Source organism: Lathyrus oleraceus, chromosome 6, assembly GCF_024323335.1.
Source record: "Lathyrus oleraceus cultivar Zhongwan6 chromosome 6, CAAS_Psat_ZW6_1.0, whole genome shotgun sequence".
In the NCBI taxonomy this organism is placed as follows: Eukaryota; Viridiplantae; Streptophyta; class Magnoliopsida; order Fabales; family Fabaceae; genus Lathyrus; species Lathyrus oleraceus.
In genome coordinates, this window is record NC_066584.1 from 227,293,403 (window position 1) to 227,310,325 (window position 16,923).

Genomic DNA, 16,923 nt, shown 5'->3' on the forward strand with positions numbered 1-16,923 from the left:
GAAGGGCTTATGTTGCTTGGGAAAGCGAAAGTGATTCTTCAAGTGGAGAAAATTCTAGCTCAAGCGATGAATCGGCAAAGATGTTTTATATGGCCAACAAAGTCACTATAAGCCTAAATCTACTCATGACTTATCTTATTCTTATTTACAAGAATCTTTTGAAAATCTACAAAGGCAAGCCATATAAGCTTTCAAAAAGCTTGCTTCAAACAAAATAATTTTCTCTCATTTGCAATCTAAAATGTTGGAAAATAAAAAGAATATGGAAGCTCTAAGGAAATATGTCTTAGATATTTTAAAAGATAAATGTGATGATAGTAGAACCTCATGGTTTGGGTGTGTGACTTGTCATATTTGGCAAAAGGAATCAAGAGATATTAAAGCCAAGTTGAACAAGGCTTTGCAACCCAAAGTCACTTTTTCTATTGACACTTCAAAATATGATATGCCTTCTCATAATCCTTATAGAAGGTATAGTTATGTTGAAAAGAGTTCAAATAGAAAAAGAGCATCTTCTCACAATATTTATTGCCATTATTTTTGCATGAAGGGTCATACCATTGCAAAGTGTAACTTTAGGAGACTTTTGGTCCCCAAAGGCACTCATAAATGATTGCCTAAATGAAACCAAGGTTTCACTAATCATCAAGGACCCAATGAAGATTGGGTACCTAGCACTAGTTGTTGATCTTGCAGGATAAATGTCTTGGCACTATGAAAAGAGTATGGGATCTCGTTCGTGGAAGCTCAAGACATAATACTTGTAACACTTCTATATTTCTTAACTTGGTGACAAGGAAGATAGAATGTGTTACTAAAGAGGTTAATGTTTAGTGTTCTTTTAATTGGTAAAAGTGTGTTGATTATTATTAATGTTTTCTATCTGAGAAGTGTCAGAAAAGGTATTGTTCTTAATGATGTAGGTTATCTTCGACAAGACATACTCAAACTCATCAAATTAGGGATTGATCAACCTAAGATGGGAAAACGTGAGGAGGAGAAAGATGATTATCATAATTGAACAAGATTGAAAGTCCAAGTATTAGGATGATCATCTAGTCAATGAGAATCTTGGGTACATTATTAATAGCACTCTCAAATACTTGTACAAAGAGAAAATTGGTAAGAGCGTTTTGGTTATGTTTATGTCTATGGCACTTGTTGCGTTCATTTCAACTTTCGTTTGAAACTTTCTCGGGAATGCTTGTGCATCCCCCATCTTCCATACGGCGAGGTTATATCGTTTCAATCTTTTTCTTATTTCGTATGTGAGTATTTCTTTTACCTATTTGCTTTTTAAAGGTATATGATGTAGTATGTGTATGATATGTGTAATATTTGTTCACTTCCAAAAATTTCAATGCAACCATTGTGTGTTTCATTTCATATGTTTATAGTGGCTTTATACTAAATGTCATCATAGATGATATATATCGTTTGCCATATCATGCTTACTTTTGTGTTTGCATGTTAATTGCTTTCAAACCATCAAATAATTGCATATGCATAAGTCTCTTACTCATTAGTCATGCATAAGTCAATGTGAGACATCAAAATATCTTTGGTCAAAAACTCTTCACTTCTCATTCATGCACAGAAAAGCTCTCAAATCTCCAAGCTTCATCTCATCTCATAAAAGTCATTCAATCTCATTAAATCTAATTTGTCTCTCTAAACCCATTTAATATTCATTTACATTTTCATCAAATCTCTTCCATTCATCTTATTTTTCTCTCCTATTGTTTCAAAAATCCTTTTTCACCCTAAGTCACAAATGCTGCAAGTTCTTACTTGTTTTTGGATTATCTTCTCGCATTTGTGTTTTATTGTGATTGTGTGTCTTGCTTGAGTGTGTGGATATGCAAAAGTATTTCATACACATTTTTTCTTAATTCAATCATTTCATTAAACACCTGGTGTGCATAATTTATTTTCAATTTTCCACGGCTCCAAAGGTTTCCAAGTCCAAGAGTGATGATAAGGGTAAAAACAAGGCTACTACCTTTATTACTGATGTTGAGAGTCCATTTACTTTGGTTTCCAAGAAGTATGCCAAGGATTTTAAATCAAAATATCAATCTCGTCTTGTAGTGAAACAATTTATCTGGAAGCAGGTTACCATTGGCTGTTTGGATATACCTGATGTTGTCAAGCTTGTTGAGCATCAATAGATTGACTATTTCTTACAACTTGCTCAGGACTACAATGAGAATCTTACTCGCATATTCTACTGAGGTCTACATGTAAAACAAGGTTCTTGCTTCAAATTTTTGATAGGTAACAAAGTTTATCAATATACTAATGGTTTATGGAAAACTATGTTTGGGATTACAATAGGTGATGCTGATGCTGATGACGAGGTTGATCCATTGGTAACTGATCTTTACACTCATGTAAATTTTAATTGGAGTGTGAAGGTAGAGAAAAACAAGAAAGGGGGGTTTGAATTGTTTTGGAAAATAAAAAAACTTTTTAACAACTTAGACACACGCAGAATAAAAAGAATTCAACACAGAATTTTATATTGGTTCGCTTGAAATTCAAAACTACTCCAGTCCACCCGGCCAAGGTGATTTCTCCTTCAAAATCGAATTAATCCACTAATCTTGAAACATTTCACAAACAACCGTATAAGAGAAATAATCCCGTAACCCTCTCAAGTATTCAAACTACAAAGAGTCACTTGAGGAAATATCTTAGCAATGATATGATTAGTAATGAACAGTGCTTCTAACAATAAGCAAATACTACAGAATATAAGAGGAAGAAATGTTTTCACGTTAGAGCAGCAGCTCGTGAGAGAGTGAAAAGAAAGTAATGCAAGAAATGTATTCTCGTGTATATCAAGTGTATTTCTTGTGAAGAGTTCCATCCTTTTTATAGGAGATTGAGAGGACCGTTGGTTGATGTTAATGACAGAATCTTGGTAATGAAGAATGATTAATGTCATTACTCTCCTTATTCTTTCCAAAGTAGTAATGGGAGCGACATAATTTCCTTCTAAAAATAGTTTCTTTCTATAAGCAATTTTCTTCAAGGTTAAGTTTTCTTGAATCAGTGAATCTTGTAGTCAGAGTCTTTATTTAGAAATATTCGTCTTCAGAGGATGCTTGTATCTGACTTCATCAGAGTTTCTCTTTATTTGACTTCTTCAGAGCGTACGTCTTCAGAGTCTGGATTCATTCTTTTCTCTCAGAGTTTCTGACTTCTTTAGTTTTGCTAGTGCCTGTGTTGGATCAGAGTCAGAGTCTTCTGGTCACGTATCTTCTGAGTGGTATCTTAGTGCTTGATTTTGTATCTGATGATTGTCTATCTGATTGTTTCGATCAGAGTCCTGCACACTTAGAAAAATTTCGTTAGGGTACCATTTTTGTTTGATCCTTTGTTATCATCAAAATCTTAGAGATGCATTGTAGAACTAAATTTGTTCCTACAATCTCCCCCTTTTTTATGATGACAAAACAAGTCAGAATAATGATGAAACAATACATAATATGTAGAAACAGATAAAAGGAATGAACTCCCCCTGAGTTAGATCATTAGATTTAATAGAAGTTCTTACCAGACCTTCCTTGTGTGGAATTGGTTTTGTACCTTAGCTATTTTCCTGCATAACTTTAGTTGTCATAAGTCTTTAAGATTATATAGATGTTTTTAGTGCCTTGAGAGGTTTTAGATATGTTTTCATCAGAGTTGTTTTTAGTTCTCCCCCTTTTTTGTCAGAATAAAAAAGACTTAGAAAAAAATAGGCAAATGGATATTCATATAACAGAGAAAACCGGTATAGATAGGCAGCAAAGAAGGTATAGATCAGAAAGAATTAAAAAACATTAGAAGAAAAAGCAACAAACAAAGAGCCTAAGTGCATAAGGGTTTGGGGGCGGGGGCATCCTTTGGAGCAGCTGAGTCAACAGGTTCTGAATGTTGGTGTTGACGGAATCCTGGTGATCCAACCTAGCTCGTACCACTTGTTGTTCCTTTTGCAATTCCTCCAGAGTCTTTAAGAACAGAAGGGAAAAACCAGAGTTAGATTGCTCCCCCTGAGTCAAAGCATCAGCCCTGGCCTTAGCAACTTCCTCTGCAGCAATGCGTGCTGCTTCTTCAGCGTCAGCTTTTGCTTTTGCCTCAGCCTTAGCAGTAGCCGCAGCAGCAACAACCTTTTCTTCAGCTTCTCTGATCCTCTGCTCTTCTTCCAGGCGACCTTTCTCTCCTGCTTCCTTCCTGGCCTTTTCCTCAGCCTCTCTGGCCAAGCGAGCTTGGAGCCTTATACCAGCATCTCTGATGAAGTCGTTGTAGACTTGTTCAGAGAGGCCTTTTAGTTTGAAGGATTCAGAGGTCATCCAACTGATCATTATGTTCTAGTGGATCCTTACTGCAGAGGGATCATCACTGATGCCATATTTGATAGACAGAGACTTGATCTTCTCCACTGAAGACTCTATAAAAACAGTTATTGCTTCTTCTAAGGGGGGAAGGCAGTTTCATGTTCAGAGTTAGAGGCTGGGGAGGATGGTGGAGTTTGGTTGGTGTCATCTGTATTTAGAATATGAGTGATGAAGGCAACATAAGTTTGTGGTGTTGTTTGTTCAGGTTGTGGATTTGGTTGAGGTTCAGATGGTGAGGGTATAGTTTCTCCCAACTTTGCCTTCTTATCCTTCTTGGACTTCTCAGAAGGCTCTCGCATCCTCTTCATGAAGTTTGGTGGATGCTCAGGTAGCCAGTCCACTAAGAACTCAGAAATGTCCACCCCTTGGTTTGCAAGATCTTGTAGATAGTAAGCTACGACTTCTGGAGGGTCAATCTTGGAAAACAGATAGAGACCGTTGGGAATATTCCTCTGATCCTTGAGTGCTTCCCAGGAAGTGTCTAGAGTTGGTTTAGGTCTGACTTGCTCAATTATCCCCATACTCTTCAGATTTCGAGCATTCAGAGGTCTCCCAATGTCAACAGTGACATCCTCCATTAGACTGTGCTGGATCAGGTGATCCACTAAGCCAATCTCGATTAGAACATCCGAGATAAGTCTTCCCAGAGGAATGTAGTTTCTGGTCTTCATGTTATTTCTGGTATCTTTGATAGAGTCTCGGAGATACTTGAAGAGCAGTGTTGGAAGACACAGTTTCAGTCCCTTGTGGATGCAGTACAGAATGCACTTTTGATCTGTGTTGATGTAGTCAGGAGAGTTTGATACAGGGCGATGATGAATGGTGCCTAGGATTATTTCAGCCAGACACGGAGATTCTGATGGAGTTCTTTGTTCTTGGAGTGTTTGCCCTCAGCGTTCTGTTGAAAGATAGTGGGGCTTATTTCCTGGGACAAGTATTTTGCCCTAGGGTTGATGTTGTAGATTCTTCTTCCTCCTATCTTTTTCATATTCAGAAGGGAGGCAATTGATTTCTCAGTGATGACTATTTTGAGTCCCAGAACGTGAGAGACGATGTAGTGATCATCTGAGTCTGCGAAATGCCAGAATTCCTTCACCAGATATGTGTACACAGGGCCATAGAGTCTCTAAAAATAGGTTTCCCACCCTTGCATTCTTAACTCTTCAGTTAAGTCTACGCCATTTATCTTCATATTTTCAAAATCCACCAACGATTCGCACATATTTCTGGCATATCGTGAGATCATTTCTAATGTTTTTACAGAAGAGTGTAGAGTTAACCTTTCCTCTAATGAAATCATGTTCCTGAATAAAATTACTTAATCTTTCATACCAAGCTCTAGGAGCTTGTTTTAGTCCATACAATGATTTCTTTAGTTTAAAAATGTGTTCTAGACATTTAGTGTTTTCAAATCCTGGAGGTTGATTGACATATACTTCTTCTGATATATAACCATTAAGGAATGCGCTCTTGACATCCATTTGATATAGTTTGATGGAATGATTTATAGCAAATGAAACATGTAAGCGAATAGATTCTAACCTGCCAACTAGGGCAAAGGTTTCATTGTAGTCAATGCCTTCTTGTTGACTGTAACCCTATTCCACCAGTCATGCTTTGTTTCTGACTACTTCTCTCTTTTTGTTCAGTTTATTTCTGAACACTCATCTGGTTCCAATAATGTGAGTTCCTTTAGGCTTTGGGACGAGATCCCATACATCATTCTTTGAGAATTAATCTAGCTCTTATTTCATAGCCAGAACCCAATCATTGTCTTGAAGTGCCTCATCACAATAAGTAGGTTCAATTAGAGATACTAATCCCAGAGGAGTTTCTTCAGATACTTTGAATATTGACCTAGTTTTGATAAATTCATTCTTGTTTCCCAGAATCAAATCTTCAGAGATGTTGGGGCGACTTCTTGATCTTTTCTGGATAGTTGAGGCTTCAGTTGCATCTGGACTTTGTTTATCAGATACTTCTGGTGCTTTAGTCTTTTTATCAGAGCCTGCAAGAGTGATCTCTAAATCTGCAAGTTTCTCAACTAGCTTTGCTTTTCAGGGTCAAGCTTATCATCAAATCTAACATGTATTGATTCTTCCACAATTTTTGTTTCTGTGTTTTACACTCTGTAGCCTTTAGAATGTTATGAGTATCCTAACATAATACCTTTTTGTGCTTTTGAATCAAACTTGTTCAGATGTTCTTTAGTATTGAGAATAAAACAAAAGCATCCAACAGGATGGAAATAAGAAATGTTGGGTTTTCTTCCCTTACACAGTTCATAGGGAGTCTTTTCCAGAATGGATCTAATAGAGATTCTATTCTGAATATAACATATTGTATTTACTGCTTCAGCCCAAAAGTGCTTAGCCACATTTGTTTCATTGATCATGGTCCTCGCCATCTCTTGGAGTGTCCTATTCTTCCTCTATATAACTCCACTTTGTTGTGGAGTTCTAGGTCAGGAGAAATCATGGGATATTCCATTAGAATCAAATAGTTCCTCAAAAAATTTATTCTCGAATTCGCCACCATGATCACTTCTGACTCTGATGGTTTTAGAGTCAAATTCGTTTTGCACATTGGACAAAAGCTAGTGAATACAGAGTGAGACTCACTCTTGTGCTTTATGAATTTTACCCATGTCCAGCGACTAAAATCATCAAGAATAACTAGTCCATACTTCTTTCTATTAACTGACGCTGTCTTAACAGGCCCAAACAGGTCAATGTGAAGAAGTTCCAGAGGCTTAGAGGTGGAAACAATATTTTTCTTTTTAAAAGATGTTTTCAAAAAATTTACTTTCTGACATGCCTCACACAGAGTTTCTGAAGAATACTTCAGTTTAGGTAGTCCTCTGACTAACTCGAGTTTATTTAGGTAAGAGAGTTTTCTCATGCTAATGTGGCCCAAGCGTCTATGCCATACCTATTGCTCTTCATGAACATACATCAGACATTTTACATTTTGATCTTTTAGATTTGAAAGATTTATTTTGTAAATATTGTTTTTCCTCTTGCCAGTGAATAGAACTATTCCATTATTCTGATTAGTTGCTTTACATGTTTTTTGATTGAAGATTACATCATAACCATTATCACTTAATTGACTTATTGATAACAGGTTATGCATTAATCCTTCTACATAAAGAACATCAGATATAGAGGGAAAATTTCCATTACCAATAGTTCTGGAGCCTCTGATTCTTCCTTTCTGATTTCCTCCGAAACCTACGAAGCCAGTATCTTTAAGTTCCAAGCTTTGGAACATATACTTTCTTCCCGTCATGTGTCACGAGCATCTAGAGTCCAGGTACCATGATTGGTGTCTTAACTCTGCTGCATAAAATATCTGCAACATAGACAATCTTATCCTTTGGTACCTAGAATCTTTTGGGTCCTTTGTGATTAGTTTTCCCAGAGTTTCTTAGAACTTTGGGTTTTCTAGCATTATCAAAACTTTGTGCTTGTGTATGTGTGTAGTGATAAGGGAAAGGAAATTTAGGTTTTTCATATGTAGAAGACTTATCTTCACTGGGGACATACCTTATTCCTCTTTTATTGTTCTGACTCACTCCATAAATCATGGATGCCATTCTGCTTCTTTCTATCCCATTTTTCAAAAACTTTTGAAAAGATTTTTCATATTCATATATTATTGTGTTAGAAGTTTGTGGGGCTTGAGATAACACTTCTTCAAGTTTTAGACATTGTTTACTTGTGGAGTCTCTTTCTTTTATCAAAGTTTGATTTTCATCTTTTAGTTCTGAAACAGTCATCTCAAGCTTATCACATTCTTCGATGGTTCTTTCAAGAACCCCTTTTATAGCCTTAAATTTTTGTTTAAGTTTATGATATGAGATTAGAGTTTCAGAAAGGAATGATTCAAGGTCAGAGCGAGAAAGATCAGAAAATACCTCTTCAGGGTCAGATTCTCTATCTGATGTATTTCCAGAGGTGATAGCCATAAATGCAACATTTTCCTGTTCTTCAGAGTCTGATTCAGAGGAATCAGATTCACTGTCATCTTAGGTGGCCATTAGTCCCTTTTTGGTTTTGAATGAGCTTTTCTTGAAACTTTCTCTTCTGGAGCTCTCTTTCTTCAGCTTTGGACATTCGTTTCTGTAATGACCTGTTTCCTTACATTCATAACATGTTATTTCTTTTTTTGACTTACCTCTGGAGGTTGATTCTGAGCGATCTCCCTTGAGTCTTGGTATTCTCAAGTTGTTATTCCTTTTTCTCCAGAGTTGTTTTACTCTTCTGGTCAAAAGGGATAACTCTTCTTCATCGTCAGAGTCTTCCTTTTCAGAGTCGTCATTGTCTTCCTCTTCAGCTTGGAAGGCTTTGTTCCTTTCTGGTGTGCGTCTTTCAGATCTGGGCTTCAGTGCTACGAACTTGATCTTCTTTTGAGGCTCATCTTCCTCAAGTTCTATCTCATGACTTCTGAGTGAACTGACAAGTTCCTCAAGGATGATATTGTTCAGATCTTTTGATAACTTTAATGTTGTGCCCACTAGTCTCCACTTCTTCGGCAAGCTTCTGACTATCTTTTTGACATGATCTGCAGTTGTGTAGCCCTTGTCCAGAAATTTGAGTCCTGGAATTAAAGTTTGAAATCTAGAAAACATTACCTCTATAGCTTCATCGTCCTCCATCTTGAAGGCTTCGTACTTCTGAATTAGTTCTAGAGCCTTTGTCTCTTTGACTTGAGAATTTCCTTCGTGAGTCATCCTCAAGGAGTCAAGTATTTCTTTAGTTGTTTCCCTGTTGGTGATCTTTTCATATTCATTGTAGGAAATGGAATTTAGTAGTATCGTTCTGGCTTTGTGATGGTTTTTGAAGTCGTGCTTCTGATTATCTGTCATTTTGCTTCTGGATATGGCAACGCCAGCGTCAGACACAGGAGGTGTGTAGCCGATTGTGACTATGTCCCATAGATCAACATCATATCCTAGAAATAAACTTTCAATTCTACCTTTCTAGTAATCAAATTTTTCTCCATCAAAGATTGAAGGTTTAACATTGTAACTATCTCTTTCATTGGTTTTGGCCATAGGTTTTTCTCATGCTGGATCTGTCTACACTGTTAAGTGTTTGATTAGAAAATCAATAACAGATCCGAAGCTCTGATACCAATTGAAGGTAGAGAAAAACAAGAAAGGGGAGTTTGAATTGTTTTGGAAAATAAAAAAACTTTTTAAGAACTTAGACACACGCAGAATAAAAACAATTCAACACAGAATTGTATACTGGTTCGCTTGAAATTCAAAGCTACTCCAGTCCACCCGGCCAAGGTGATTTCCCCTTCAAAAAGGACTTAATCCATTAATCTTGAAAGATTACACAAACAACCGTCTAAGAGAAATAATCCCTTATCCCTCTTAAGTATTCAGACTACACAGAGTGACTTGAGGAAATATCTTAGCAATGATATGATTAGTAATGAACAGTGCTTCTAACAATAAGCAAATATTACAGAATATAAGAGCAAGAAATGTTTTCACGTTAGAGCAGCAACTCGTGAGAGAGTGAAAAGAAAGTAATGGAAGAAATGTATTCTCGTGTATCTCAAGTCTATTTCTTGTGAAGCATTCCATCCTTTTTATAGGAGATTGAGAGGACCGTTGGTTGATGTTAATGATAGAATCTAGGTAATGAAGAATGATTAATGTCATTACTCTCCTTATTCTCTCCAAAGAAGTAATGGGAGCATCATAACTTCCTTCTAAAAATAGTTTCTTTCTATAAGCAATTTTCTTCAAGGTTAAGTTTTCTTGAATCAGCGAATCTTGTAGTCAGAGTCTTTATTTAACAATATTTGTCTTCAGAGGATGCTTGTATCTGACTTCATCAGAGTTTCTCTTTATTTGACTTCTTCAGAGCGTACGTCTTCAGAGTCTAGATTCATTCTTTTCTCTCAGAGTTTCTGACTTCTTTAGTTTTGCTAGCGCCTATGTTGGATCAGAGTCAGGGTCTTCTGGTCACGTATCTTTTGAGTGGTATTTTAGCGCTTGATTTTGTATCTGATGATTGTCTATCTGATTGTTTTGATCAGAGTCCTACACACTTAGAAAAACTTCGTTAGGGTACCATTTTTGTTTCATCCTTTATTATCATCAAAATCTTAGAGATACATTGTAGAACTAAACTTTTTCTTACAGAGTGTTCATTTGAATGAGATACTCAAGGCTCCTCGTGCCAAGGACTGTTACGATTCTATTACCGCTGGTCATTTTAATATGGTGCCAAGAATTCTGCTATGGGTGGTATTTCATATCTTGCAGCCAAAAAACGGAGGGTTTCCATGAATTGACAATGCTGAAATTCATTTGGTATACATTCTGCTGCACAAGGTCAAAATTAACTGACCTCGCTACTTTGTGTCTCATATTTCTCTATCAAAAAATACAACAAGGGCACATCCTTCTTTTAACCCTCTATGATTGCTAAGATTCTAAACTACTTTGACATTGGTTTGTCGAATCTCACCTATAAATCTCCTGGTTCATCTCAAGAATTTTTCACTGTACACTGGTTAACATGAACTACTTTTGGGATGTAAATCGTCGGGTGTACTATCTACGCTTGAGTAAGCATGGCAGGAAGGTGTACAATTTTGATGATCCCATTAACTGTGGTGATGACCCAGTTGAAGCTCACATGGATCATGAACAACATATGGGGGTGCATCATGATGGTACATAAGAAGATGTTGTAATGCATGATGCTCCTCGGAGTGATGATCATGGTGTAGGTTTTGGTACTAATTATGCTGATACTACCTCTATTATGACTATGCTCCAAGATATGCAGATGAGACAAGACGAGAGATATGTTGAGGAGTGCAAATGGTGAGAGACCTTTAAATCTACACAAATGTGACTGAGTCTTTGGTGTCCTTATTGACTGATTTTGCATGCATTTGTATTTTGGATTATGGTTAGTTTTGGTTTTGGTTTATGTATTAGAAATTACTACTTAACTGTTTGAAGTTTACACAATTATTGTTCTATGATTTTTGTGTTAAATGATTAGGGATATTATTTTGTTATTTCTTTGTTTATTAATCTTGTGTGATTTCATATATGATGAATATATGTGAGCGCATTTCTTATCTTTGCAATGATTTCCTCTTTATTGTATATCGAATATGTGATACTCCTAATAGTGTGCTTTGTCTCTTTTTGGTGTTGTCAAAGGGGGACACGTATATGATGCACACATTCAGGAGGGGATTTCCATGAACAAGAATGCATCATCTTAAGTTTTTCCATCATCAAAAAGGGGGAGTAGTGAGTGCATTCTTCCGTTTAGATATGTTTTGAATGATGTTAAAACTAGGAAATAGCGTTTATGAACATTGGACGGTATTATATGAGTCTAGCTGTGCATTTTAGTGTTCTTGCATTAGGGAGCATCTCAACACTGTTGGAAATGGTCTGGAAAATATTTGTGCATCAAAATATTGGGTTAAGCATGAGAAACTTAGCTTTATGTGAAAAATACTTATTACAGGTCGACACATACGGTTACAGGTCGACCTATAGATGACTTTTCAAAACTTCATGTCGACACGAATGTTGCAGTATTTAAGTCTGCATCTTATGTCTCATGTGTCGGGTCTTCAGGTCGACCTATAAGCAGCACATAACCTTACAGGTCAATACATGCTCCCAACAGGCCGACACATAATTTGAATAGGTCGACCTATTGATTAAATATTTTTTAAAACTGCATTTGTTTCCATTCCTTTCGCTTCTCATGAGTCTTATATATATATATATATATATATATATATATATATATATATATATATATATATATATATATATATATATATATATATATATATATATATATATATATATATATATAGAGAGAGAGAGAGAGAGAGAGAGAGAGAGAGATATGCATCTTTCTCTAGCAAGGTTTCTAGAGTGAGTAAAACCTACATGAATCCAGGATTTTAAAGCATCTCATCATCTTCAATTCAATTTATGCATACACATAATCATTATATCTATCTATATATATATATATATATATATATATATATATATATATATATATATATATATATATATATATATATATATATATATATATATATATATATATATATATATATCAAATTAACATAATCATTATATCTATCTATCTATCTATCTATCTATCTATCTATCTATCTTTATATATATATATATATATATATATATATATATATATATATATATATATATATATATATATATATATATATATATATATATATATATATATCAAATTAACATAATCATTATATCTATCTATCTATCTATCTATCTATCTATATATATATATATATATATATATATATATATATATATATATATATATATATATATATATATATATATATATATATATATATATATATATATATATATATATATATATAGATATCTTTTATTTTTTGGTTCACAAATTGTCGATTACTTTGATCACGTGATCAACATTGTTTGGATAATAATTTTTGAAATATCGTGAAATTTGTGTTATTGTAGTAATCACATACCTTTTTCTAGTGATATGATTTCTAAGAAGTAAAAATACTATACAAACATCCAAACTTTGTTAATCGCACGCAAAGTGTTCGAAAAATTGTTCCAACTAATTTTTCTTGTGTTGTTATCATTGGAGATAGACATTTACTATAGCAGAGTATTCAATTTGTTGTTTAAAGTGTTTTTAATCAACTTGTGGATTATTATCATACCATTGACACTCTTACGAATATCCGAGATTTTCAATAGTAGGTTCGGTTAGAAGATTTTTGATTCGGAAAATACTTGAAATTTGCTTCGGCGCCATAAATATTTCTAAGTCAAATTTTCAGATAAATATTTAACTTGGGATCTATTCACCCACCCCCCCCCCCCCCCCCCCCCCCCCCCCTCCCCTCTAGATCTAGGCCTAAAGTCTAACATGCGTCAAGTGTGTTTATGGAATATATGAATAGGAATTTTAATCAGTATTCAGATAAGTTCATAGTGGTATTCATTGACGACATTCTAATTTATTCAAAGACTGATGAAGAGCATGTTGAGTATCTGAGAATTATGTTGGAGTTTTTGAAAGAGAAGCAATTATATGCTAAGCTATCTAAGTGTGAGTTTTGGTTAAGAGGAGTGAGTTTTCTTGACTACGTAATATTTAGTGGTGGTATTGTGGTTGATTCTTCGAAGGTTGATAATGTGTAGTAGTGGTAGAATCCAAAGTCTGTTACGAAGATTAAAAGTTTCCTTGGGTTAGCTGGTTATTATCGTAGATTCATAGAATGTTTTTCGAAGTTGGTAATTCCTTTGACTCCGTTGACTCGAAAGGGTCAAGCGTATGTGTGCGAGGTTTCTTGTGAAGAGAGTTTTGTAGAACTCAAGAAAATGTTGACGACTTCTCTGGTTTTGATTTTTCCGAGTACAACCGAACTTTTTGTCATGTATTGTGATGCTTCAAAGATGGGTATGTTGAAGGAGAAGAGTGATCCAAAATGCAGCAGAATTTAAAAAATTTCTCCTTTAGTGATCCTTACGAATGGGCATGATCAGTGATAGAATCGTTACCTCTTGTGGCGATTGTAACCTTTGATGCAGATCTACGGAGCGATCACGAACGTTGAATGATGACAACGCCTCTACTCAGTCCACACGAACGGATTCCTTCAATCTCAGTGCTAGCTGCTATGAATGAAGGTTTTGAGTGAGTGAGTGAGAGAGAGAGAGAGAGAGAGAAACGAAATTGCAACTTCACCAACCAAGACTTTACTTGTTGTAGGGTAGGGACATCATTTCCAATGAGTAATATGTCATCTACATATAATACCAGGAAAACGATCATGCTCCCACTAATCTTCTTGTAGACACAAGGCTCATCTTCGTTCTTGATGAATACAAATTGTTTTACTGTTTCATCAAAACGAAGATTCCAGCTTCTGGAAGCTTGCTTCAATCCATAGATTGATCTTTGTAACTTTCATATCTTTTGGGCTTCTTCTAGTATGTCAAATCCTTCAGGTTGTGTCATGTACACATCCTCAACAAGATTCCCATTAAGGAAAGCAGTTTTGACATCCATCTGCCATATTTCATAATCATGATATGCAGCGATAGTAAGTAAAATCTGAACATATTTAAGCATTGCAACTGGTGAAAAGGTTTCATCATAGTCAACCCCATGAATTTGTTTATATCCATTTGCAACCAGTCTTGCCTTATAGGTATGTACCTTACCATCCATGTCAGTCTTCTTTTTGAAGACCCACTTGCACCTATAGGGTTAACTCCTACATGAGGCTCTACCAAGGTCCAAACTTGGTTTGTGTACATGGAATCCATTTCCGATTTCATGGATTCTAGCGACTTCTCATACTCAGGACCAGTTATGGCCTCTTGGTAGGTCACAGGCTCATCTTGATCCATGAGTAATACATCACCTTGATCAGTTATGAGATATCCATATCTCTCAGGTAGGTGACGTATCCTGTTTGACCTACACTGGTCTTGTTCTACTTGAGCAGGTTGCTCTTCCATAACTACTTATGTTTCCTGCTCTAATTCCTCCATAGGTGTACCAATGCTTTGTGATGCTTTAATTTCTTCAAGCTCTACTTTCCTCCCAATGATTCCTTTGGAAATAAAATCCTTTTCTAGGAAAACTCTAGTTTGAGCGACAAACACTTTACCCTCAGAAGGATTGTAGAAGTAATACCCTCTTGTTTCTTTAGGATACCCCACAAATAAGCATTTGTAAAATTTGGGCTCAAGCTTAGTTAAAATTTTTCCTTTCACATAAACATCGCAACCCCAAATCTTCATGTAAGACATATGTGGTTTCTTACCACTCCATATCTCATATGGTGTCTTCTCAACCTTTTTGGATGGAACACGGTTAAATGTGTAAGCTGTTGTCAATAGTGCCTGTCCCCAAAAGGAGTTTGGAAGATCGGCGTGACTCATCATGGATCGGACCATGTCTAACAAGGTTCGATTTCTTCTCTCAGATACACCGTTCCATTGAGGTGTTCCAGGAGGAGTAAGTTGGGATATGATCCCACACTCTTTTAGATGGTCATCAAACTCTAGGCTTAAATACTCACCACCTCGATCTGATCAAAGAGTTTTAATATTCTTACCTAGTTGGTTTTGTACTTCATTCTTGAGAAAACCACATCTACTGAAATCATCAGTAAATATGATGAAGTACTGAAAACCTCTTATGGCTGGTATATTCAGTGGTCCACATACATCAGTATGTATGAGGGCCAAAAGATCATTAGCTCTTTCACCTTTTCCTGTGAATGGAGACATTGTCATCTTTCCAATTAAACAAGATCTGCATGTCTCATATGATTCATAATCAAAAGAGTCCAAGAGTCCATCTTTATGGAGTTTGGAAATGGGTTTCTCATTTATGTGGCCTAATCGACAATGCCAAAGGTAAGTTGGATTTAACTCATTAGTTTCATCCTTTTAGTATTAATGTTATTAATAGGAATTTCAAGATCAAGGACATATAGTCCATTGTTCATTTGTGCAGTAGCATATAATATATCATTCAAATAAATTGAGGAACAATTGTTTTTTATTATAAATGAAAAACCAAACTTGTCCAAACAAGAAACGAAAATAACATTCTTGCTAATTGCAGGTACATAATAACAGTTCTCTAACTGAATTATTAAACCACTAGGTAAAGTCAATACATAAGTTCCTACGGCTAAAGCAGCAACCTTTGCTCCATTTCCAACTCGTAGGTCAACTTCACCTTTTGCTAAATCTCAACTCCTTTTTAGCCCCTGCACATTGGTACAAATGTGAGAACCGCATCCAGTATCTAATACCCATGATGCAGAAGTAGATAAATTAATTTCAATAACAAAAATACCTAAAGTTGAAGTCTCTACTCCATTCTTCTTATCTTCCAGGTACTTTGGGCACTTTCTCTTCCAGTGTCCGGTCTTACCTCAATGGAAGCAGGTGCCTTCCTTTGTTATGCCTCCACTACGCTTCAAAGCAACAACAGTGGATTTGGGTTTGGCAACATCCTTTCCTTTCCCTTTATCACCTACTTGGTGGGTCTTTTGTTTTGTCTCTTTCCATTTTCGATCATCAGAATGGACTTCCCTTTTGACTTCCGATTTTGCTCAGCGGTTCTTAACATGGCTAGCAGTTCAGGAAGAGATTTGTCCATATCATTCATATTGAAATTAAGGACAAATTTATTGAATCTATCTGGCAACGATTGCTAGATCAAATAAGTCGCAAGTTCCTTTCCGAGGGGAAAACCCAATATCTCAAGGTTCTCCACATACCCAATCATCTTGAGCACATGGGGACCTACAGGGGCTCCATAAGCTAACTTGCCTTGAAAAAGGGCTTTTGAAAATTCAAATCTCTCATGCCTTGCTTGATCTTGATAGAGCATCTTCAGGTGTTCGATCATATCGAACACTGCCATATTCTCATGTTGCTTTTGCAACTCTGAGTTCATGGTAGCTA

The 16,923-nt window shown here is 35.8% G+C and overlaps 1 protein-coding gene across 1 annotated transcript; it reads right to left on the reverse strand.

The window, feature by feature from the left end:
* Positions 1-3,830: 3,830 nt before the first annotated feature.
* On the reverse strand, positions 3,831-4,352 carry LOC127094896 (uncharacterized). The gene has a single exon (XM_051033662.1). It carries the CDS (start codon positions 4,350-4,352, stop codon positions 3,831-3,833), a length of 522 nt encoding a protein of 173 aa, XP_050889619.1.
* Between the last annotated feature and the right edge of the window lie 12,571 nt (positions 4,353-16,923).